We start from the raw sequence: 26,266 nt of genomic DNA on the forward strand, positions 1-26,266 counted from the left end.
CTGGTAAAACGGTTTGGATTTATGTGCGACGTGCCACGGGCCGAGATTCAAAGACCAGCACTCTCGCCCCGCTTGGAAAACGCGCTCGAGATTTTCGGTGGCACATCAGCCAGCCTGAGGAATGAAGATTGATTGCCTCTCAAGCCCGGTTATGCACAATTGTGGACTAATCCTTTTTCTTTTCCTTTCATTTTCAGGTAAGAGATACTCAGAATCTCTTGCGGGCACACTTCTTCCAGACTGGATAGGTAAGTCGCTTCTCTTTTTTCAGTTTCCTTACATTTAAGTTTAGATTTAATTTCAAATTGGTTATATTTTAGTTAGTATAATTGCATCGTTTTCGACATTAGTATAATTTGCTCTATAAGTTGCATTTAGTATGTTAGGATATTTAACATCTGGTTTTTGGTTTCGTTCAAATTTGCTTGCACCTAAATTGTTTTATGATTTCTAACCAACAAATATTTCATCAGTTGGGCATATTAATCTTCTTTCCTTCATTTCGTTTTAAATTTCGTTTTCGTAACATGTGGTAAACCAGGCGATGTAACTAACATACTGAAAACATTTGATTTTAGAACAATCAAAATATCTTTTTAAGTTGTGTTGACTAGCTGTAAAATTAGTTTTGATCAATTATCACCTGTTTTACCATATGTACCACAGCCTTTGATTTAATCTTACTAATCCACTGCTGCAAAATGTGTTGCCCGTTGGGAGAAATCATATCATAAGAATCCGTTTGTATAATAGTCGAACAGAGATGTTCAGACTTTGATTTTAATGTTCAATTTTCAACTACAAATATTTCCAACACGATAAACCCTTCCCAGCGTTTTTTTACTAGCAAATATAATTACATGTAGTGAATCAAATAATAAAAAATCCGACGCCTACCTACACAGAACATAACCTGTAGATTAGAAATGGTGAGCACGTATATTTAGGAAAAACGAAGAAACCTTGCATGGAATCGAGTTTCGAACGCATAAAAATGCGTAAATCATTCACTAACCCCAATTCGTGACATTGAACCTACTTATTGGTTTATAAATAATCATCGCGCCGCACAACGACCGCAGGACGGCAACAACAAATAAATGAAAACAAAATTTGTGCTTAAGACAAAACAATCGACTTCAATCGAATTTCTGTAAAAGCAAATGAAAGGTGGAATGAAAATCAAAGCGTCCACAACAACGGTACAGGCGGCGGCCGAAGAAAATTGTTTATTTAAATAAGACCAAACATAAGTGGGATCGCGCGCGCGTGTACCCGACGGTGCGACGGTGCGTCCGTGCCGTGGAGCGAGGCGCCACTTAAACACTTTTCAAGTAAACAAACACTCTAAACTCTGTTGTATAACTGTTGTTTACATAACTGTCGTGGCTGCCGCCGTTGGTCATATTATCAGTGAGTTCTCTATGCTGCTGCTGCTGGGAGCACCGCAAATGCTGCACCCGGTGCAGTTCGGGTCGGCTTCAGGAAGTGACGTACCTACACTGTCCGGAACAACGATAACCGTTTGCTCGTTTCTACTACGCACCGATGGGCTAGGTAAAAGTGCAATTTATTAAATTTGAGTGGCAAGGAGAATGTGTGTGCAGAAAATGTATTGGGTTGAAGAAAAATTAAAGAAAAGCCAAAACATAAACGTAAAAATAATTTTCAATAGTAGAGTGAGGCTATTGTTGCATAAAATATAAGATAGAACATTTTACAATCAATTGGATATGGAATTGATATTTTAATTATGTATTTGAAATGCCGGAAACTTTTTACAGACTATTTACAATTTACACATATAATACGCACATAATGTACCAATCAGTTCATTTACACTGTTGAGAAATTTTGCAAATGTATTTAAAAAGGGAAAGGGAAAATATTTAAGTTTTCATTTCATATTTTTAATTGACACGGAAATTTCGCCACTTCAACAATATTGTAAGGCAATATTTATACAAATCACAGCTAAGTGACTTTTTAAGTTTTGCAATGATGATCATGCTTCAAATGTCCATATTCTTGATACATTGCAAATTCTTGAAATAATGCAACATCACTTCCCATCGTTCGGCTTAAACCGTGAAGGTAAATTTCATTCTTTTTCATATTATTACATGAAATCGTCGTGTAAATAGTAATGTTTTATCAGAAATTTATCAAGAAGAGTCAGATCGTTTGATTTTCTCCCATGTTGGGTATTTGTATCACTGCTGCCATTTTTTAGCTATTGTGATACATCATGTTCTCTTGATTAATAAGTATAGTTAAAAAATAGAAGCTGCTGAAGAGTAGAAACAGTACACAATAAATAGAATAAATGATGAAATCACGGAATTTCAGTTATTCATAAGGCACTTAAGCACAGCAAGGCATGAAGAAGAAACAGTCTATTTCTGAATTTTTTCGCTCTTTCCATTTTACAACTTTCTTTACTTCACTCTAATTTACTAACAATCATTTCCCTACAAATACAGTGGTATTTATTCGCATCTTATACTTATAACTCGTTTCATACGTCGAAAACAACAGCACCCAGTTGTACACTAGTTTGAATCAACGAATTTGATTTTACTTTAATAGCAAGTGCACAACATCAGAACTGGTTGAGTTTCTTGTTTGTTGTTTATCACAGAGGAATGAATGAATAGACACGATAGCAACTTTATTGGAACTACTGCAGCCGGTGCACAGTGGAAATGTTTTTCAAAAAAAAATTATCTCAATGTTTCCAAGTGCCACTGGGCTAGATTTAATCGTAGATCGATCTTAAGACATTTTTATGAGGATTCCAATGGAGTTTTGACCAAAAGGAAGGCATTTTACCCTAGTTTTCTCAACATAAAGAAACAACTTAAAACTGCAAACGGATTTCACATAAAACTAGTTTCCTCATGGCAAAAAGACATCAATTTTATCCCAGCTGAATGCAACGATATTTATTTTTATATCTATGATATAAATATAAAGATATTGAGGAAAGGGGGTAAAATGGACTTCATTTGGTTAAAACTGTTAGAAAGAGACGAGTATCGTGAACAGACACTACACCATCGAAATCCTTAAAAATATATCTTTTTTTGGTATCAATAGATTTAATCTAGGCCAGCGACATTTAGGATTAAAAAAAACTTTTTTCAAGAATATTCAAGAATAAATAAATATTTATACCATTTCATTTGTTGTCTAACTATTTAGTGCATATAATTGCCGTCGCTCCTAAGGCATCGCATCGCTGTATGTGTCAAAAGCAAATTCATAAACATCGTTTTTGAAGCTTTCGATTTTTTCTATTTTATTATCTTTTCCATGTGTGAGTTGATTTTTTTTAAATAATTTTTGTTCATACTTTAACGTAGCTGAAAAAGAATGTCTGGTAAAACCTGTAGTTGCCAGTATTTTTAAAAATTATCATACAAGTATGCTGCCGCTACTCGTATAACAGTCCCATTTTCTATGGAGTTTCCAATATGAATGCGGCTGTTATGCGAGTAGCGGCAGTATGGGCCATGAAATTTCATTCCATGAAAATTCCATGAAATTTTATACACCGGCATCGTTTATGGACTTATGGACGAAAACAATATTTAAAAAACTAGGAGGTTCTAGGAAAATATAAACCTCACGAAAATGTAAAAAATGGAAAAAAATATTTGCGAAAAGTTTTCACAAAATTTTCCACGACTGTGCAAATTTTCAAACAAAAATTAGTAAAACTTGTTCTATTTAATGGAACATTTTTAGAGTATTTTTTGTGCTTGTCAATTTCTAATTTAGAGACAAAAATTACCCGATAGGGTTATGTTTTGTTCCTGACTTATGGCGGAATAACTAACGATTATCTACGGCATATGAGCATGATAGATATAATTGGGAGAATAGAATAAAAGTAGGTACAAGACTACCAAATATAACGGGCGGAACTAGTTTAGTGAATAAACATACGGGTACCACCCGAAAGAGCGCGGGTGTGAGCCCTAGGTGCCGTTGTACAACCCGATATAGTGTAGGTCTATGTAGAATTTTTCCAGTTCATCAAATTAATCATTCTTCGCATCAGACACTTCCTCCTTTTCCCCAAAATAATTAGCGTCATTAGCGTAAAAAAAATTAAAAAAATAGTAAAAAAAAGTTAAAGCAGTTTTGAAATCGAATCTTTATGCAGAATTTGCTGAGAGAATTATGCGATAAATTGACATCAAATATTCATTTCCTGAAATTAAATAAAAGAAGAAAACTTTTTCCAAATTAAATTCCACTACACTCAAGTCTTTTGTTACACGGTTTGTTTTTTTCGATTACTCGAAAACGGTGCAGCTAAGGAACTATTTACAATCTACGTGAGGAATGTCGAGCTACTCCCAAATGTATTGAGAAATAAATGAATGGTCTCTAAGTTACCCTGTTCTTAATACTCAAAAAACTAAACCGTGTAAAAAAAGTACTTGAGTGTATTGATATTTATTCGCGACAGATACGTTTTTCGCCTACGACTTGCAGGATCTGAAACGTTATAGCTAAAGCGTTTGATAAAACCTAGCAGATTTTTTGTCTTGTGTATTATTGCTTTAGAATAGTCGATGAAGTCTATGATAATTTCTAAAACCCTAACTTTTTCACATTTTTTTACTGTTTGATTTCTTAATCTAATTGTTTATATTTCTGTTAAATGATAGGAGATTGAGTTCTGTACATTAAGTTCTAATAGGCTTTTTACATCATATCACAGTGGTCCAAATAGCGAAATACGCTGTTTAATAAGTTTTTCGCATGTAGTGTCTTTAGGAACATTTCTTGGTATAACACGCCCCTTCTTGTGAGAGAAATCTTTTGGTGATTAATTTCCTTAAAAGTGAGATACTAAATTTATTTTCTCGTATATTCGAGATATAGGTTTGGTACTTTCAGTAAAGTTGTAGTAAATATCAATACAAATAACTTTGTCAAAGACACCATATTTGTAAATCTTCATGAAAATTATCTATGAAGCGTTATTCGTGGACAAAACCTTTAAAACAGTTTTTAAACCCTGACTTATTCTAGTCAATTTTTACGTGTTCATAGTGTTCTAGAAAGTTGTTTATCTTGATAGAATCGACGTTTATGTAGAACATTATTATATGGTATTTTCTGAAGTTTCGGAGATTTTGAGCTTTTTTGGTGAAATATAATCCTTTTTTGAGCTTAAATATTGCCCAAGGTGGCAGATGGTGGCAGATCAAACAACTCCTACTTAAAAGTACAACAAAAAATCTGTGAAAGCAAGTGTCAATTCTCGGGTACTTTTTCATTTCGACGTAAAAAGCACGGAGACACGAAGAGAATCTCTCATTTGCAGATACGTCGAAATGAAAAAGTACCCGAGAATTGTTGTTTTAAAAATCCATCTCAGTCATGTTTACAGAACAATGCAATTGTACTTCGGATGCAATAAACGCCAGCGATTGTTTACGTTGACAATCGCTTTCTAACAAGTTAGGTTACCAGCAATTTTTTCACCTATTTCCGATTCGAAAATGAATGTAGACCTAATTTAACGCAATTAATAAGATAAAAGCTTCCAAATAACTAACTTAAGTCTATTTTGTTCAATTTAGCATTGCTCTCTCCTTCCGCATTCCAAAACAACATTTGATGATGATTCAGCTCACCTGCATCTTTATTAACATGATTAACTATAACTCGAATATACGAGAAAATAAATTTCGTATCTCACTTTTGAGGGAATTAATCACCCAAAGATTTCTCTCACAAGAAGGGGCTTATTACACCAAGAAATGTTCCTAAAGACACTACATGCGAAAAACTTCACGTTTCGCCGCAATATCACACGATCATGTATTTCGCTGTTTGGATCACTGTGCATATCTATTTAATTCTAAAATACATAGATGTCTTAATTCATCGTTTAAATACAAAATAAAAAGAAGAGATCCCAAATGAGAGCCTTGAGAGACAACAGAAGTGACTTGAATTGAATTCGTGTTCTTCCCGTAAATTTAGTTATTTGATGGCAATTAGTTATATGCGATTCAAACCATTTCACGAGCCACGGGCTCAATCCCGATTTTTTGCAATTTGAAAAGCAGCATTGGTATGTCGGTGCGATCAACTACCTTTGGAAAGTCCGTATAAAGTGCTTCTACATCGTTTCCATTATCCTTTGCATTCAATTCCAGTAAATTTGTTGCAGTCGAGCATCCTTTGAAGAAGCCATATTGCATTTCTGTAATTCTATTTGTAATTTAAAGGAATAGATTTTCATGGATAATTGTTTCGAAAAGTTTTGGAATACAAGAGACAAGGTAATACCACGATAATTATGTACGTCAGATGTACGCCCCTATTTAAAGTTAGGCACTTGAAATGAACTTTTTCATATTTTTGGAAACATTCTGGCTTCCAGTGATAAATTGAAAAGCCAAAACAAACGAGCAAACACCATTGAACACCATTGCAAACTTTTTTATGAATACTGGAGGGATTCCGTCAGGTTCAGGACCATTTGAGGCATCTCAATTCAGTAAAGCCTGCGAAATATCTTGGGTATGAAGTTGGTTAACGCCAATATTCATTGAGGATTTTAGATAAAATGCAAAATAGTCACAATCGAGATCCTCTACAGAAAATGCGTGGAATTATTGAAAAACATTTGCATAAAGATTACAAATCTTTTCCAAGCCATCCTCAACATTTTCATCAAGATGCATTAAGGATAGAAAACAGTCAGATTTCAGTTAGGTTACTAGGCGTAAACGCATCGGAAGGAGGATATCAACTCTGGTAGATTTGTCTGAAATCCCTTTTGAGGAGACTTTGACTGATGGGATGCAGCAGAATTCTCTTAAAAGCAAAATTTACTATTTGGAAACTTTGCATTTTACCATGCAGTTTCAAAACGCAAGAATTTCGTATTGACTTTTACGCCTTGTTTTATGAAAAGCTTCACTTATGGGAAAAATACTTCCAAATCATTTCTTTTGTCAAGTTTTGCAATCTCTAGACAGCTAGTTTTTCTTTGGAAATGTCAGACACCCTCGCTGCATATCATCAAACGATCATTTTTCCTGGTTGTAGGAGGCTTGCCGCAAAAACAGTTTTTCGTCAGAAAACAGAAACCATTTTTTTCACGTTCAAAGATTTTAACTTCAACTAAGCCTGAATTGGAATCAGCAAGTTAATACTCTGAGCTTTTCATTCACAGTAACTCCAATTTTGGCGTATACGAGAAACATTCTCCTTAGGTATTAGTTTCCTAGGAGTCAATAAAAGTTAACAAAAAATGTGTGAAATCTAACCATTTTAAAAGTATTCGTTGGCTACCAACTATCAAGAACAACATTCCAAACGTTACCAATCGTTTGTTCTCTATCAATCATTGCCGTTAGATCTGTTGGTTCGATTCTTCTCGCTGCAATCAATAACTTATCGCTGATTTATGCCATACTTCAAGAGGAAAAACCGACGATGTTTTTCTTTGCTTCCACCTTTCGGCACAATCCAGGTAACGATCTAGTCAAAAGATCAATCACCACTGTTTACGTTTCGTGTCTTTCAGCTGCTACCGTGCGGGGTTATTTGCAAGGGAAATTAATTTCCTTCTGACTCCCGCACTGCCGCTGACTGGTCACTGGAAGCGGAACCATATTTACCATAGAGAAGGAGCAAGCGTCTTTCGGCGTTGGTTGGCCGCGCCTTACGGTCGAGCAATGGTCGGTGCTGCATGCCTGAATGTGTGTTTTTTTGTGAATGAACCGTTATATAATCGGGGCGGCGGCGACAGGTTGGTGAGTCGAAGAGGCGTCCTGCCGGCAGAAGATCGATTTTTTATTTGCTTTCCCCTCACATCGAAATTCTGAGCTCGTGGTTCTCTGACTGATGCCCCTTCGTTGAATTGGGCAGCGCGATGCTCGGTGGAAAAAGTGGAGAAAGAAGCTTATTTGCTTTTACCCAGCAGAGATGAGAGATTTTTTGTTGTTATCGATTTTCGAGATTTGTGACAAACATTGTTCGTGTTATTTTTCGACGTTGGAAATTTTTTGATCATTACCAGCGATTTCAATGAGCATAATATTAAGCAATAATGTTAGGTTTTATAAATCACTATTTTGGCAACATTAATTTTTATTAGTCATGAAAAATTCAATGTTTAATTTCAGATATTAGTTACCATTCTACGAATTTTTATATCTTCATTAACACATTCTATAAACGATTATCTACTGGATCCAAAATGTAACTCCTTTTAATCACCCAAGCGAGACACCACATGTAATGGAGTCACGGCTACCGACGCATAGCTAATGAATATTAATATAGGCTAATTTTTGGGATATATTAGTCTTAAGTATAACTTTCAAAAATATATTTGTTTCATTTAATGCTAATTAACTAAAAAAAAGAATAGAATTTGATGAAAACTTGACTCACAAAGTTAAAATTCAATTTAATTTTATATTATATTTTAAAATATAAGTATATACAGTTTCCTTTATCAATTGTCTGAACTGTTCAGATTAGGAAACCACTTTACATGTTAAATAATCATCATACAACACTTATCCAAATTAAGTTTAAATTAATAACTTTATTAGCTGGATAGTTTACCCTAATCGAAACCACAAAAAAATACGTGATGACAATGAAGTCCATCTCGAGCATAGAACAAATTGGGAAACTAAATATCCGACACGACAGAATACAATCGAAACATAAATGGTTTCACATAGATTGTACAAAAAGTTATGGCTGATAATTTTATTCATCTACTCGCAAATTCCAACCCTCGAACTAAGAAACGCACGCAGACCTGTAAATAGTGATAATAATGTGCCTAATGTGTATTCATAAATAACAAAACATCCATTTTAATGCGCTGCCGCATCAAGGTAAGACTGATGGTTATAGCGATGTCAGATCCCGATTAGTGATAGTAGCTTTTATTGCTTGTTGTCATAAAATCAACGGCTCGGCTTGGAATTATGATTAATTAAAATTAATTCAGCGTACTTTTTTCTTTTTCTTTCTTTTACGCATGTGACGGAAAAGAAAATAAATCGTTTGGAGGAAAATTGCTTCGCAATCAGTCACACGTAGATTTTAACCAATGCGGACTGTCCATAATTGATGGTAATAAATCGCTATGGCAATAAATTGTCAGGAGGGAATTCCTTCAAAAAAACAGCAGTTTCCTTCTCCTGTGGGTGCGAACAAGTGGAAGGGGGATGTAATAATTAAAAGCGACTACCGCACTTTGCAACAATTACGGCAAGGGGTTAAAACAAACAATAAAACACTTTTAAACAACCAGCAATAACCATTAAAGTTCGACTTCTGTTCAACTGTGAAGGCACTTGTAACTCCTTTTCACCTTTAATTACCCTACATTTTGCCGCTCATGGGAATCTTCCGAGCCAAATCCGACCGAGCAGGGCAATAAAATACATTAACATCGACATAAGCGAACGCAGGCCAGGCAGGCAGGAGCTTCTCGAGTTGAACAATTTTTAAATGGCCTTCGAAACGTACCCGAACGCACACATCCTCACACATGCTCGCGCGATGATTCGATCCGCAAGCACTAGCACACATCGCAATTCAAACAACACCATAATAAAGCAGAAAATCAGCAAGTGAATAATAGCATCATCAGCACCACCACCAGCAACACCAACAACAACAATGAAATAATGGCTTTAACCACGCCCTAATGTATTTTATTTTTATACCTCTCTCATTTATGCTCGACTTTTTTTTGCTCTCGTATATTTTCCTTTCGAGCAGTCCAACTAATACATCAACATAATGTGCTGTACGCCGCTATCTTAGCCAGGCTCTTGCTGCTGCTCTGGCCTCTGCTTGCTTCTGCGAAAATCCCACCGGAGCTACCGGGGTGGAAATAAAGCAAAGCCGATCAGAAAACGTTCCACATAAAGCATTGGTAAAAGTGTGCAAAATTCCGATAGATTTTCAGCGCTCGTTCGTTTTGCTGAGTAAGAAATTTTCATACATCAAAGGCTTTCCGATCATCCCGACCTTCCGAGTTCTGAGCGCAGTCCGGACTGGAATCGTGCTTCGGTGAAAATGGGAAATCATTTATCCTCCTCATGTGTAGTATGGCAAAAGCCGCGTACGAACGAGGGAGTATCCCCACCCTCTGCTGTCTCTGCTCCCAGCGCTGCTAGCCTGCTAATACAAGCCAAGGAAGGGACTATCAGTGTGCACCGTGCTTCGGCAGGGACCTACTTTTATGCGGTCGGTTGTATCCGGCGCTGCAGCCTTGATTCTACACGGCCCCAGTACGGGCATGTTGAGAGCAATGCTCTGGAAGAAGTTGGATGATTTATGTGTTGACATAGTTTAATTCTTTTTTCCCCCCGATGTGGCTGCCACCGCAATGCGTTCGCCCGTCCTGGCGGAATCACTGCCATTGTCGGCAAATGCCGCTGGTGCACCCGTTTAGAGCGAGATATAGGCGGACAAACAGAGCAAACGAGCGCGCCTGGAACCGAAAATCCATACATGGCAACGTAGGCAAAAACTGTGTCGCCAGAAGGATTGCGGTTGTCTCCTGTGTTGCGTTGCGGAATTAAAGGTGAACGTTCAGCTATTTCATCGAGAGATACCGTGCGTATCCATAGGAACGGATTTCGCCGTCGAATGCCGACGATACTGCAGCAGTATCCTCTAGATTGGCCTTTATCGGATATACCTTCACTCAGTGGTTCGATAATATGTTGAATCGAAAAGTCCCATCATTCGGAAACTAGAAATTCGGCAATTATTTGAAAATATTTATTTGAAAAGCAAAAGTTCCACCGAGAACTGGCACGAATTTAAGCAGGGTAGACTCCAGTTGATCCAGAAACGTATTCCTTTTAAATAAGTGTGTTTGCCGCATTGTTTAACTGATGGTTTGACAAATTTATCTTATACTGTAACTTATATCTTATACCCTCCAGAAGAGAGAGGGTTTCAAATTATCATGAGAATCTTCCCCGACCCAAAAACCCTGCATACAAATTTTTACGCCAATCGGTTCAGTAGTTTCCGAGTCTATAAGGGTCATACAGACAGACAGACACACGGAAGAAAACTTATTTGGATTCAAACATTTTTTTTATTTTCGTGGTTAAAGGATTGTTTATTTCGATAAATCGGTAAGCAAGGATTGAAGAACAAAGTTATGATAACTATCTACACGAGATTAACTTAATACTAGGTACAGATTGAAACTAGAAAAAAGTGCTGGAAGTCTCGGTTGATTTTAGATTTTGTAGCGTTGCTCATTCTAAGTCTAATTGGCTTTTTACTTGCACCATTTGCTTGAAGTTTGTATAAGATTTATTAGAAAACTGTATGGATAAATATCGTGTTTTGTCATATTTATCCCTCCTAGCACAATTGTTTAAAAACTGTTTAAAAAATGTTTTTAGGTAAAAATATTGATGAACATATTATGCAAAATTGAGTTCTACAGCTGAAACCAATGTCATCCGAAAATATATGCACAGATCTCGATAAGGTGCCGTCTAAACTTAATAAATTTAAAAAAAAATTGGAACTGGTTGGACTTGATCATATTTATCTACCTTCTCTCATTCTTATTTTCATAACTTCTAGTTTTTCCAAATACAGGGTGGTAGGCACTAACCAATAAACAATTATACGAGTGAATAAAATGTGAATAAGTAGTAGTTCAAAAATACACCTTTTGAACATTTGAACCGAACATATCCGCAAGCCATGCTCCATGCATTCAGGTCGTTTAGGAACGGATCAATTCTACTTTATGACTTGCATTAACGCTGCTAACAATGCTTTAAACTAGTCATCCCGACTATCCCAAATCCACTAAATACAATTCAATCCACCGTCACCGGTATAAGATTAAGGTATAGTTCTGAAAAATTTCGAACTAATTGCTTGAAAAACAGCAAAGTTATTGGCATTTACGTGAAGACAAAGAATGTTGCCAAGCTCGAGCCACATTGTACAGGTCGGGTTGGCTCTAAAAATCCAAGAAACACTTATTGAAATTCTATATATACACATGAAAAGAATGAATTCCTTGAAATAACGGCTCATATAAATACAAATACCCTATTTTTAACACACACTTTACTGGACAGGATTTGTCTAGTCTTCGTATGGAGCACAGCACGCTTCAATATCTATGTCGATAATCGTATTTTATGAATCATTTCTTGAAGAAAAGTTCATAGTGCCTCAAAAACTTTTTTGTAAGGCTTAATCATTACAGCTAAAAAAAGTAAAATAGATGCATTGAGTGTAGGATAGCCCTGGCTGTCACAGTAAGCAGTTTTACAATGTTTGAAGATAGATATCGCGAGTTGCTAAAACTGTAAAATTGTGATGACCCGACCATAACAGTGGCCCGACGCTTAACGACATTACCCTACAGCTTGTCGTGGTAACTAAAATAGACGATTCATTTATTCAATGATTTATTTAAGCCACGTTAGGTATCTTTAATAACTAGCCTTTAATATTATTACAAATTTAGTGGCAAATAATATTCCAATTTGACCTAAAATTCGAAAAATTGTCTTTTAAAGTGTTTTTATCCTCATGTTTCCTGTGTATGTACTATCTTCATCTGGAATAACTATTGAACTGTCAAAAAAACAATGTTTCATAGCAGGGTTATATCCAACTGCAGTGAAAAATAACCTCTGACCTGTCAGATTTTAACTAAAAGTTAAAAAATTTCGCCAAATAGTTGACAGGCTTAATTTCTTTCTACGAGTCTCTCTATTTCTGTTTTAAGACCCTTAATATCCCTGGAGGCACTTTTACGAAACCGAATGTTGAATTTTGAGCGTAAACAATAAATTTGGGTAAAATTCGAAGAAAAACCTTCAAGCTGATAACTTTTTAAATGGTAACATTCTGAATGAGAAAATGGCGTCACTGATGTGTTGTAGATTTAACGGGCAGTGGCAACTTTATTGCAATCAATTTTTTCAAGTCTTTCAGCGATTTTTCAACAAAGCAAAGCAAAGCCATGGGTATAAACGACCTATAGAACTTGACCCTTCTTTATTGACAGACTTCGCAGGTTATTATAGTACAGGACAATTATGAGGCTAGAGGGCCGCGTGTGGCCCTTCATGATGACTCGTGCGGCCCGCGGGCTGATTTGAAACATAGTGGACTTATGAGAAATTTTTTTGATGACATAGTAGTCACTCAGTTTATTTATAGTTCCTCGTGCATGATGTGAATCGGAATGCTTTCTGGTTTAAATCTTGTGGTGATTCCTAGAAAATGGTTTTTGTTGTCGCATATTTTACATTTTGTTATGCACAGCAGCACAGGAATAGCCAGAGATTATTGCGGCCCGCGGCATTCATGGGCGATCTGATTTGGCCCGCAGCATGCCTATGCCTGGGCCCCACTGGGCTAGAGTAACGATCCTACTGACTCTATAGCAGCATCGGCCAGCCGAGATTCGAACATATGATGACTGGCTTGTTAGGCCAGCATCGTACCTCGAAGCTAACTGGGCGGTTTTTTCAACAAAAAAATATTAAATGGTCACAAGTGTAATGTAGACTAAATTATTCGATTGTTACCTACAACCGTATCAAGACCGTTGTAAATTACTCGATATGGAAACTCTCGCCAAAAGGAGAAATATTGATAGGATACTCTTCATCAGGACAGTTTTGCTGGGCGAATTGGACTCTCCAAATATCCTCGCTCAAATTAACATAAACGCTGCTCTACGTGCCCTTCGCAGCTCAGAATTTCTTCGGCTGGATTTTAGAAGAACTGATTACGGATAAAATGAGCCAATCAGAGCTATGTGTTGTATGTTTAATCGTGTATAAAGTCACTTTGATTTTAATTGTTCTGCTAAATGTTTTCGAAATCGCTTGCAAAGTTTGAATGTAATCTAGTTAGCCTGTTAGTAGTAATTTAGTACGTTTTATTCAGGTAGACACTGTTGTCAGATGGATCAATGTTAATAAATAAAATAAAAATAAAAAAAATAAAACATTTTCAGTGCTGGGGGTCAGTCCCGGTGTAGTTGTTAGCATTCACGCCTCTCACGCCGAGGACCCGGATTCAAATCCCAACCCCGCAGAAGTCACGAATGACCAAAGCTGTTAAAGTGACTATAATCCAACAAAAAAAAAATTCAGTGCTTTGGTAAAAATCAAAACATTTTGTGCTCTATAGTTGTAGAATTAAATGGAAAAATATCTCGATTACTAATAAACTTCATCAGTTTCTCTTCAAAATAACTCTGCAGTAACTATAATGCCAACATTTCGCGCTAAACGAGCAGTGTCAACTATTGTATTATTCAAGTTTGTGTTTATTCTACACGTAGTTGTCATGGTCTAATAAAGAGTTAAACTGCCTCGTGGCATATGAAAAACATGATATCTTAAATTTGGACGATCTTAATGATATTTTGATACATCATTTGACCAGCTATGTATCATTAAATTACCGTAAAACTGAGTAACAAACTAATCAAATATTCCAATAAAATTTCGACAACCATCAATCGAGCCGATTATGTGTACATTTTTTGTTAATCTATTGGGAAATATAAGATTTCCGTGATTCTAATCGAATATCTCAATTGAGGGGGTGAGAAGGAAAGGGGTGTAAGTGACAAAATTGAAAAAATCGAGATAATGGTAGGAAACGATACTTTGAGTATGGTTTTATGCATGCCAGAAAATTCACGTCAAAATTTTACCGTTTAATGACTTTTTTAAAAACATAAAAAAACGAGCAAAATAAAAGTTGGTTTTCGTTTGGAAGGAAAGGGGTGTAAGTGCACTTTCTGAGCAATTCCAGCTCAACTAACAAAACGGTTTAAATATCGTAACTCGGAAACCACCTCTTTGTTAAAAATGACGTCAACGGAAAAGTTATAGGATATTAAGTATATTTTCGGAAAAAAATACACTGAAAGAAAAAACTTTTCAAAATCAAGCCAAAAATCATTAAACTTGAATTATCAAAACATGTCCCCTCAGATTTATCTCATTTTTATTAAAGATAGCTTAAAACATGTTCTAAAATGTCTTTCAATTTTTTTTAAATCTGATAAATTTTTCAAAAATACCCAAATTTTACTTTTTTTTGTAAAACCAGAACAAAATCAAATGCTACGCATTATCATTTTATGTCATTTTAACTTTTTTTTAGGCCCAGCCGTTCTCAAGTTATGCCATTATTTATATTTTATGAAGTTTTTGTCCTTCCGATGTGAGGCAACTGAAGGGGGGGGGGGGGCATGTGATTTTTTTAATCAAGCAAAACAATTTTACATACTATCGGCCAGGCTGCTATTACTCAAACAATTTTCCCGAAGAAAGTAATATTTTTGGTTACTCGTATCATGATATATAAAGTATACGAATATACGCTAGAGCCGACCGATGAGAAAATTCTGAACTATTGTCCATACCATCTTGAAGGTGACAGTCACTTGTATAAACTTCTCGAAGACCATTCCTTTCTAAGTAATCAGTAGTGTAAGTTACAGCCTATATAGTAATATTACATATACAGTAACGCCACGTAGTGAGACAATTCTGCACTATTTTCTATACCATCTGCAAGGCTGCTATTACTTAATTACTTTCCCTAAGAAAGTAATATCTGAGGTTACATGGATTATAAGCTATAGCAAATAAAACGAGCTCGCATATACACTAGCGCCGCACGTTGAGAATATTCTGAACTATTTTCAGTGCCATCTCCGAGATGACAGTCATTTGAACAACCCGAAGATTGCAACTTTCTAAAAAGTCAGTAGCGTAAGATACAGATTATACAAGAATATTACATATGCACTAGCACCACGTAGCGAGAAAATACTGAACTGCTACCGCCTGCCCGCTTACCTATCTTTCATTGAAGATGATTGCAATATGATTCCAAGATATGCACTTGCACCTTTTTCACTCTAAGTAGTAATTCCTTATAATCGCTTGGAATGAAATGGATACAAGTGCATAACTTGGAAGGAAAGGGGTGTTAGTGCAAATAACATTTTCAAAAATTTCTTATAAAATCCGAAAATCAGTGTTCAAGATTTCAATAGATTTTAATAAAGAAATGTTAACACAACCATAGTGCGTCATTAGTTTTGTATTATTTGACCTGACGAATTTTCTAGATGATGTTAACTTTGGAGCTGATTTTCTCGAAATTCACTTTTTGTCACTTACACCCCTTTCCTTCTGACCCACTCAATTAATACCCATAACAAACTGTTTCCATTTTGTTTCTCCACAATCCAAAGGAAAACGCCTTATTCTTGTTTGTCATATTTTTTGAATTAGAATAGGACTTTCGTCGAATGATATTTAATTTCCAAAAAACGTATGAAGTACATATAATCAAAACAGACCATTTCCACTAGCGCAACATTTGATATAAGTCTAGCTCCGAAGCACCAACAATTTCAATTATTTTTGTTATTCAATTGAGTACCAATAATATAACCTAACCACTACTTGTAGTAAACATCACGGGCACCGACGGGTTGCAATCATTGGCGATAGCGCAGTTCAAAGACGGCTGGTGTTGTGTTTTTTCAAACAATGGCAAATGCCATTGACACACTATTGCGTGAGCACAGGCTATTAGCCTTTTCAGGTTCAATACATTTGTTGTCAAAATAATAGTTGATTGCTTTCTTCGACTATGTCAGAGCATATGTTACTTGCCGCTGATGAGTGTCACGCTATATTGTCGTTACAGAACACTTTGATTTATTTTTGTTTTTAAATAAGAAAAATACCTACGGCCTAATAGATTGGCGCATTTACACTTTTGACGAGTGATTGCAGCATAAAAGCTTGATTTGTTTCGTTCTTTTTTTCTGTGTTCAATTCACCAACTAATGGCCGAATCGCAATCCATTTTTAATAGTGACGTCACAGCTAGCTGCAATCGAAGCCACAAATCGAGCCGCGAAGTTAGTGTTTGTGGAAATAATCCACCTTGGCGCAGTGTTGGTGAGCACTTGAAAAGTTATGGCGTCGCTTGGATCCATCATTCCTCGGTCAACATATTTGCTCGCTGTTTTCTTTCTTTTACTTCGTACTTTTATCGCTGTCAACTGCACTGCACCTTACTTGAGCTGCAATCTGCATTCAGAGCTCCATTGACAACCGTGTCTTCTAAATTAACACTTTTAAACCACGACGATTCTCGCCAACCATGAAACTGCAACATTCTCCGCTCAATCACTAATTCACCGTATGCCGGCAGCAACAACAAACCATAAAAAGCGGCGCGTCGCGATAAAAACAAAACATAAAGTAGACGACGGAAGAGAGAGAGACAAAGAAATATCGCAGCATATGCTGGGCATGAAGGAACGAGACCGAACGATTGTAGACATGGTTGATTTCGTTAAGTTTTCCCTTCGTCCACCAGCTTCACGTTGCCCAGTTACTTGCACGACTACACCGGTCGGAGTTTCGTTAAGTTCCACTTCTTGCTCTCTGGAGAGTATTTAGGAACGACGCGAGATCGAGTATGAGAATGTAGCATGGCATGGCAGCCATAACTCAACCCTACTGTTTGGTGGATAATTGTGCAAGTATGGGTGTGTGTGTGTGAGTAGGGAAAAGGTAAAATAAGTTCCAAAGGGGCGAAAGGAAAAACGCGTGCGCACATACACTCCTAGCGAGTGTTGTAAAATATATGACAATGCATCGTCGCTAATAAAGCAATGGAATTCTGGTTTCGCTAGCCTGTGCACTCGGAACGGAACGTTCAGCTTCCTATCCTAGGCCCGACCGTGGAAGGCAATACCATTCCAGGGCTATCATTATAGCAATCATAGAAAATTGCGCGATTATAGGCAAATATCAATTTCTGATTTCATGGTGCATTTACCAGCTCTGTTTCGCGTTTAAAAGAAACGACTTCATTGAACGGTTACGGCTCTGTTGACTGCAGGTAGAATCTTCGTTAATGGGCTCTCTTAATTTTGCATAGTTAAAGTAGGAAATTATGGCCAATAGTGCAGGATTGTTCGAAGCGAATTCGTGGATATTAAATGTTGCTTCCCTTCTAGTCGGTCTCCGTTGGTTGGTAGAGATTCCACGTTCTCGCTTGTATTTTTGCTTCCAAATTAATAAGCCAAGATCCTGGAACGGTGATCGACTTGCTGATTCCGTTGAATCGCTTGGCTGGCAGAAGAATCTTAATTCATGCTTCTTCCTTTTATTGTATGGACCAATATGCTTATAATACCCCCTTTTGAGGTCGGTGAAAATTTATGTCTATATGCAGTTTTGAATTCCTTTTGTGTGCGTCTTTTGTTGTTCCGAATTTTCCTCTGCGGCACTAAACACCGGTTCTTTGGGACTCCGTGATTTAGGGTAAATATTTCTGCTTGTTGTTCCCTTCCGATCCGGTAAAAGAAGGTATGGGACTTAGGAGTAACCTGGCAAAACTAAAATCGGCCGTTTAGTTTTGGCTGAAATTCGGAATGATACAGTTCGTCTCGGTTGAATACGGAAGCGTTGTGCGAAAGTGAAATCACGTTGCTTTGCTGTCGTCTAAAAAGTATGCCAAATTTTTTTTTCCCAAAAATATCTCATCGGGGGTCGTGTCAGGTCAAATTTATGACTTTGACGAAAAAATCAAATATGAATGTTGATTGCCGTGTGCTCAAGTGACAACAGAAGAACCAATTGAACCCATGTAAACAGTGTAAAACAAACCACCCAAAATGCCGTTGTCGGTAGAGATTTTTATGGTGTTACGTAATCATAAAAAAAGGACCTGCATGTCCTCACCTGCCGTGATCCTGCCGCGTAAGGTTTGGCGTACAAATTTGCTTACTGTTTTGCATCAGTTTCTCGGAAACAGAGCAAATGTGCGCTACCTGTCAACGATTGCATTCGGAATTCGGATAGAAATTCGCATCCATCCAGCAAGGACTGTGCCGTTTCCGTTGTTTAAAGATTTCATGTTGCGTTATTGTCGTTGTGTGCAGTGTAAAAAAAATCATAACCGTTGGAAAATGATTCATCTATGAAGTTTATGCAGATTTGTGGTGCAAAGTGCGGAGAAAAATTTATTACTATTTCATGTTTTATTTCTTCTTAAATCGAACGTGAGTCAGTAGCAGGCTGAATATTACACGAACGGAGATTTAATTTTGCAGATTTTTTCTTTCGTTCTTTCTTTGTCGTGGAAAGTAAAGTTTCTCGTTATTTATAACTCGACTTGGTTCTGGCCTTTACTGGCAATGTGAAATATTTAGCTTTCAGTGTGTGTAAGTCGTTCTAGTCGGGAATGGATTTTGCTGGTCTAGCTTTAAGGAAGTAAAAAAACGAACAGAAGAAACTTTTTGCTCCGTTTTGGCTAGAGATCTGTGAGAAGCAAAAGATGCTTCAGATGCAGATTTTTCTCCAGGGCTAAAAAGAGCGAACCAAAAGGATGTAATAAATATATGATTTGAATAATAATTTTCCTCCTCTGTGCATACAGTTAGACACAGGAGTTACGCATTGAATATTCGCTGAGCATAATCGGAATCGTAATTCAGCCGGAAAACTATCTCAATTCGGTCCGCAATTTCCCCTTGTCGTACTGCGAAACCAACGTGGCGCTTCTGCTTCTCGGAGGAGGAGGAGGAGCTCACCAACCACAAAACACCCCTGTTTGGAGGAAAAAGCAATTATCTTCAACGCTAAGAAATTGTTTTTACAACTGGTTGCCCCCACTTGAGGCAGCCAATTACCGAATAGATCCGTCGGGTCCCTGCCGTTTTTGTATCGGATGCCAATACGTGCGGTAAAGTGAACCAATGAAATCGGCCAGATGTATTCGAGGGTGGGAAATTAAATTACGATAAATCGAATTTAAAATAACACTGGGAAATAGATAACTTTAACTTTATTCTTTATTTATGCAACGATTCTTTCGGTTCTACTCAATGGACGAACGGATCGGATCGGATGGTACGGAAACAGTTTGGTTCGAGCGAAGCGTTTGGAGTTGGAGTTGGAGTGTGAGACCGGCAAACATTTTGAGATAACCGCACACTGTTGAATCAGCAGCAGTAGCAGCAGTAATTTTTTCATGAACCGAGAATAAATAGTGGTGTGTAGGTGTGTTCAGCTGATGCTTCTATAATCCCACCCACAATTTCATTGGAATACGGCATAATCGCAATCAAAGCTTTAAAACTTTTCAAACAACCACGTGGCGCCCGGATATTTAATTTACAAAAACCGTACTTGTTCGGTGGATTTCTTTTTGTTACACACATAGAACATTAAATTTGTCATAGCATTTTATTGACGTTGAAAACAAGGCGGCCACCAGCATCATGGCAGAACAAAAATGTCGAACAACATGCAGAAACTATCCGTATTTTTTCTCGACGTGTTTCCTCCGACACGAAAAACTAATTTATATGGGTTTGTCGTTTCAAATAAAACAATAATCATTACAATTACTCCAACCACCAACACACCAGCGCCATCGTCGCATCGGCAGCCCGGCCTGCCTGCCTGCCTGCGGGGTGGAACAATAATTTTCTATATCTGTACGAAATAACTTTGACCGTACGGCACCGGAACACAGGGCCACATGACAAAACGTCTATATGTGGGAAGGCAAAAACGCGCGCGCAAGCGAGCGAAATTTTCCGAAAGCACCAAGGATGAGTAATATACCGTACATAGTGTTTATTATCTCTCTATTATAAATTTTCGACGTGTGAGGGATGCAGGGAAAATGGCATCGAAAATGGAAATCCATATAGGAAATAATCGTATAGGTATTCGGCCTGGTTCGGGTTCATGTTATTGTCTCGCTATAAAAGCATTAAAATATAAAATTTCACACATTTTCGGTTCGAAGGCAAAATGGAAAATTGGGCCCCATTGGGAGTAGTGAGGCACAGAAATGTTGCTGTATGTGAATAAATAAACCCAATGAATTTATGTGTAGGAATAATTTTTAAAGCACTCCAAAATATTCCGGGGTCAATGTAGGAAGCGATAGTGCCACACTATAATAAAACAATAAAATTGGATGAAATAGAGCTGATTTCCCTATAAATAAAGTGCAATGAAATTAATACAAAACTAACTATTGTTTGCCGCATTCGAATGGAGCTTTGGGTGCAATACTAGTGGTTTTATTGTCCCGCTGGCCGCCTGAATGCTGCCGTAACCCGTAAATGTATAGTTTATACACATCCTTTGAGCCGGAATATGTATGTACCTAGTCCTGCCAGTCGAGCGAATCGGTTCAGGAAGAAACTTGGCTCTCAGGAACGAACGTACAAATTTTATAATTAGCGTTGTTCATTCGCAGTACGCTAACGTCGATCGGAAATGATAAAATTCATTTGATTATACCAGGACCGTGCACCGCTGGAGCTCGGAACTGTAATCAAGTGCCATTATGGACTGCCTGTAATGGGCGGACTAAGGCAATAATCAGCGTTCTCTCACCAGGCGACATTCGGCGCGGGCGTCAGTAATAGAGCGATAAATCATGACACTAATTTACCTTCTGAGACTGCTCCTAAAGGTTGACGCATAATTATCTGGGCTCTGGTTGGACAGATTTTCGCTTGACGCTTACGGCACTTTGACGAAAATGGGAAAAAATGGCAGCGTTGCTGTGTAAACGATTGTAATTGAATGAAAAATAATCCGTAAAGTAAATTTATACTGTGGTTCTATGGTGGCGAAACCGTTCACGGTGGTCCCAGATGGAGTGTGTTCAATGAATCATTGATGTTGATGCTGGTCAGCCTATTGGAACGCCTATGCGGCTGGTCGTGCCATACCGGCGGTGGACGGTGGTTCTTAACTAGAAAAAAAATGAGTTGAGTCCAAATTTATTACCTCCAACTATCAGAATTTACCTATACCAAAAAAAGCATGAAACATATCAAAAGGCATTATCTAATCTACGCAGTTTAAATTATTTTTGAACCAAACTTGTTGAATTAAATGTGGAAAAAATGATGGTTGCCCTAAAAGTTCAAATATTTATTTACTAGAAGCGCGCGGCACCCTGCAGGATCAGCGTATCGTGGTCCTGGCGGAGGCACGCAGAACATTACTCTTTGTTCACCATCGGGGCAGACAGGGATGCAAACCCAGGGAGGCGGCATTTAGTGTATGACAAATTTACAGTCCACTCGAGGTGGATCTCGCCAGTCAGTCCACGGGAAAGGCTTTTATCAGTGTCCTTCCCAGTTTGGCTTTGGGCTTTAATTTCTCGATTATTTTCAGTTTCTATCCTTTGAATGTGCTCTCACTGGCAATGGCCAGGGTGCTTCGGTTGAATCGGAGTCAGACAAACAACTGAAGTGGAGCTTCTCGTCTCCCGCCCCGCCCAAAGCTGATAATAAACCAATTATTTTTTCTGCTCTTTACTGCGAGAACTGCACCATCCCTTGGCAAGCAAGCACCCGATTCGGCCCGATTGGACATCCCTCCCTATGCGCTGCAGAACCACGGCGAGCAAAGGAAACGGATTACAATTGGAAAATAATTGGGAAAATGAATAATCGGTTCGATGCGGATCACAATTCAAGTGTAATTTTTAATTACGTGGCGAGATTTACTGCTTGGGCAAAAGATTCGCGTTACCTGACTAATAAATTAACTTTTGAGTGCCAACCGCGGATGATTTGTGTTCTGCTCACTAGCAGAACCAAGCTTTAATAAATTCGTTGCCCTTAAAACAACAACGCGACGTTTAAGATAGACCGCGCTAAAGAGTCGGCTTTTTAATTGAACCACCGGCGCGCAGAGCCGACCGAAGAAACCGGAGTTGAGATGTCTCCCTACCTGAGGTCTCTGAAAATAAAAATGTTAAAAACCATCCAGGGGGAAATCTGAGGAATGGGATCTCTTTCCATATTTGAGAGCTTCTGATTCCGCTGTAGTCAGCGTATGAATAATTTATAATTTTAACTAAAAACTGTTGTCACAGTCCTGCTACTTTGTGCTCGTCCGCTGGTTTGCCGCTTTTGGAGCAAAACTGCCATCAAGATGACCATATCGGCAGAGACAGAGATTGGACATTGGAGTGCGCGGCCTGTGTAGGTATCCATTTTGTGCCATTTTCCGATTAAAGCGAAATTAAAATACATAAATTATTCATTAAGATGCCAAACGAATAACATGTCGGTATAAATCAATTTAAAGAAAGAAAAAAAAGTATCACGCTGAAAGCTCAACAACAGTTCGTTCCTTTCTGGGTCTTAACAGCAGCAGCCAGTTAAAGCCACCAATCAAACATGGACGATGGCTGACTTACGATACATACATTTTCATCTCATTGCTTTTTGCCTCGAATCGACGGTGCTAGAGCCTGCATGCCAGTGGCATTTCGTTGTATGCACACCAAGCCGCTGCCTGCCTGCCTGCCAAGAGACATCTCGTAATGGGGCATTCGAGCACTGCCGATAACCTCCTTTCCTTTCGCGACGAGAGGAGCCTCTAAGGTACACACTTCCAGCGCGGCATGATTTTTCCTTAATTTTGAACCATTTTATGCAATTGTTTAGACTTTTCAACACACTCTCGGACCGGTTCGTGACTCGTTCGTAACTACGAAAAAACAAAAATTGCATAGAAAGACTGCAAATTGAATATGTATTTTGCATGGTCTAACATTGCATGGGCCGATTGTTATGCAGCTTCCCGCTTCGACAACTAGCGCACAACAAAGAGGTGATTATCTAAACATTATTCATGCTGCTACCACGACCGCAGTGCCGAATGCTGACATGTTCGGGGAGACCCTTATAGGAGGCTTAAATGGTTGCAAAATCCCGGCCCGCAAGGAATGCTCGGAGATCGATGCCGCAGAAAACCGGTGACCGTTAGAGCGCTGAAATCGTCACAATTCACATACACGAATTCTTCGTGCAGAGCCAACAACAACAACGGTGCCTGGGGACCAGACCACGGTTTGGGCCCGCTGCTAGCAGAAAATAACGAGCATAGCGTAGAGGCATTTCCTAGTGGAATCTTTTTACACGTTGTTTGTTTTCCAGTTCATTAGCCAGAGGCCATCGCTAACGGAAAGTTTGATCGTGTTTTTCCTACACAGTGAGAATAAAAAAATTGGAATCTACACGACCTCGATAATTATGAAGATGTTTTCATAAAAAGGAATGTTATAATTTGATTTTGTTTTTAATTTTACCTAAATATTAAATTTTATAAAAAAAACTTCGTTTCGGTTCGGTTTCCATTCTGCTCGTTACTTGAACTACATTCAATCGAGTGATGTGAATGCCTCCTAGTTGGTTGGTCGAACTCCAAAGGATGGATAATAGACTCGAATGGTAGGCGCTCTGGAAGCTCACATTTTTGTCGCGATGCGCCTCCGCGAGTGAGTGGAAAAACCAATGGAACGTGTGTGGGACAATGCAGCAAACATTTTTTTTTTCGGGACCTTCTATGCAGCCACTAGGCTGGCTGCAACTTTTAGCCATGGCTTGTCGCGGTTACGTAGTTCGCTGTATTTTGCAAATACTGCTGCTGCTGCTGCCGTTAACCAGAAGATAATTTAAGCTTTACCAGAATCTAGGGACTTGTTGTTAGACTAGCAGCAGCAGGAGCGGCAGCAACGAACAACTAACAGCTTCGAATAGTTTTCTCGACCGTGCGATAGAGAGGAAGATAATAAGAGTCATGGAACGAGGCCAAAGGCTAATGTTTGAGGAAGTGGTTAACCGAGAGAGGGGGAGGGGGGGGGGGGGGAGGTGGAAGAGGATAGATGGACCCGGGATTGGGAAGGTGCAGCTGTATTCAATCTATTTTGCATGTAGCCACGTTCTGCTACTGGATGAATCGCCTATGGCCGGGATGTTATATTCACTTGAGAGATGTAAATGTGTCTGTGAGTGTTGAGTATCTGTTTGCGAGATGTTTTGTAATTACTGCATTAATTAAGTGGAAGTCTTAAGAGCGATAATTCTAATGAAAGGTCGGGTATGTCGGGCAGAGGGACGAGTAAATATTTCTCATTCGGTGCTGCGGTGCTGAAGGTAGTGCAACAAAGGACATGTGGATGCGGTTACTGCAATAACAAACACGATAATTAAATTTTTGAAATAATTCCTGACCGGGAAAGTGAATTTCATCCGCACTAGAACCGATAGTTACAAACCACAAATTTGTTGCATAAACTTTGACTCAATCGCACCTCTGCAGTATTCCATTGAGTCTCTGATGATGAGCATTTATGGTAGCATTTTATACCTCGCACTGACATGCGGCCATCGAAATTTACAGTTTCCTAGATAAAGCTGCTCTCTGTGTGTGGCAGCAGAAAACATTACGCAAGAAAATCATTCACTTTCTATCAGCCTCGCGGCGATCTCCAGCACAAATATATTATCCAAAATCAAGGACTTCCGTGGGAGAGAAGAAAGAAAAAAAAGCAACGAGTAAACGCGCATATTCTCATGAATAATGGATCACAAGATTCAGAGAAAGGAAGCTAGATTCCCTATCATAAATCTCTGATATGAATTTCTTTCCTGCCTGACGCATGACTTCGAGCAATCGAACGATGTTCCACGGAGTAGTGGGAGAGGAAATCTTACCAGGAAAATGGCTACACGAATTCGGCCCAGCAGGAAAGGGAAATTCTTGCAGACGCCTGCTATATTACTAATTTGACACGTAATTTAAGTCTGAAGGCAACCCATTTTCTTATCGCTCCTGCAGAATGCGCCCCCTTTTTTGTCATACAATCACGTGCCATCGCCCGGCTCTATAATCGCCCTCTGAGAGGGTATAAATTTCCGTAAAATTTGATCTGCAAGAACAATAATTCAATTTAAGGAAGATTTACGTTCACACTGAAGAGGTGCAATTCCTCAGGATTCATTCCTAGAGCTAGTGTATAAATTCGGAAAACTGGAATAACCTCACGTTTACCGAGAAGTTGGGCAAACTTTGGCACGGTCGCTAGCTCCCGAGAGGATTAAAATATGAGCCAAAATTTATTGCAGCCATGGCGCCCTCAAACCTCCTCCAACATGTATGTGTATGTAGGTACAGTGTCTCGTAGCTCGTTGGATTTGGTTCCGGTTTTCCTGGTGCTGCTGCTTCTGTGCCAGCTTCCAGGATTTATTACCTAATATCGCTTCCCTTATTTATACAATCGATGGTCATTGATAATGAACTCTCGGAAACGGCGTTCGTACGAAGTACTGCCGGCCTCTACCGAAGGGGCCCGATTCCAA

At 38.4% G+C, this 26,266-nt stretch overlaps 1 protein-coding gene across 1 annotated transcript in view; it reads left to right on the forward strand.

Moving 5' to 3' along the window:
• The window catches only part of LOC128732835 (homeotic protein ultrabithorax), a 104,700-nt gene that overhangs the window by 35,137 nt on the left and 43,297 nt on the right, over positions 1-26,266 (forward strand). Inside the window, exon 2 of the mRNA XM_053826239.1 lies at positions 198-248. Coding sequence (XP_053682214.1) covers positions 198-248 — 51 coding nt within the window. The remainder of the gene's footprint in view (positions 1-197; positions 249-26,266) is intronic.

This window comes from Sabethes cyaneus, chromosome 1 (assembly GCF_943734655.1).
Source record: "Sabethes cyaneus chromosome 1, idSabCyanKW18_F2, whole genome shotgun sequence".
Classification (NCBI taxonomy): domain Eukaryota; kingdom Metazoa; phylum Arthropoda; class Insecta; order Diptera; family Culicidae; genus Sabethes; species Sabethes cyaneus.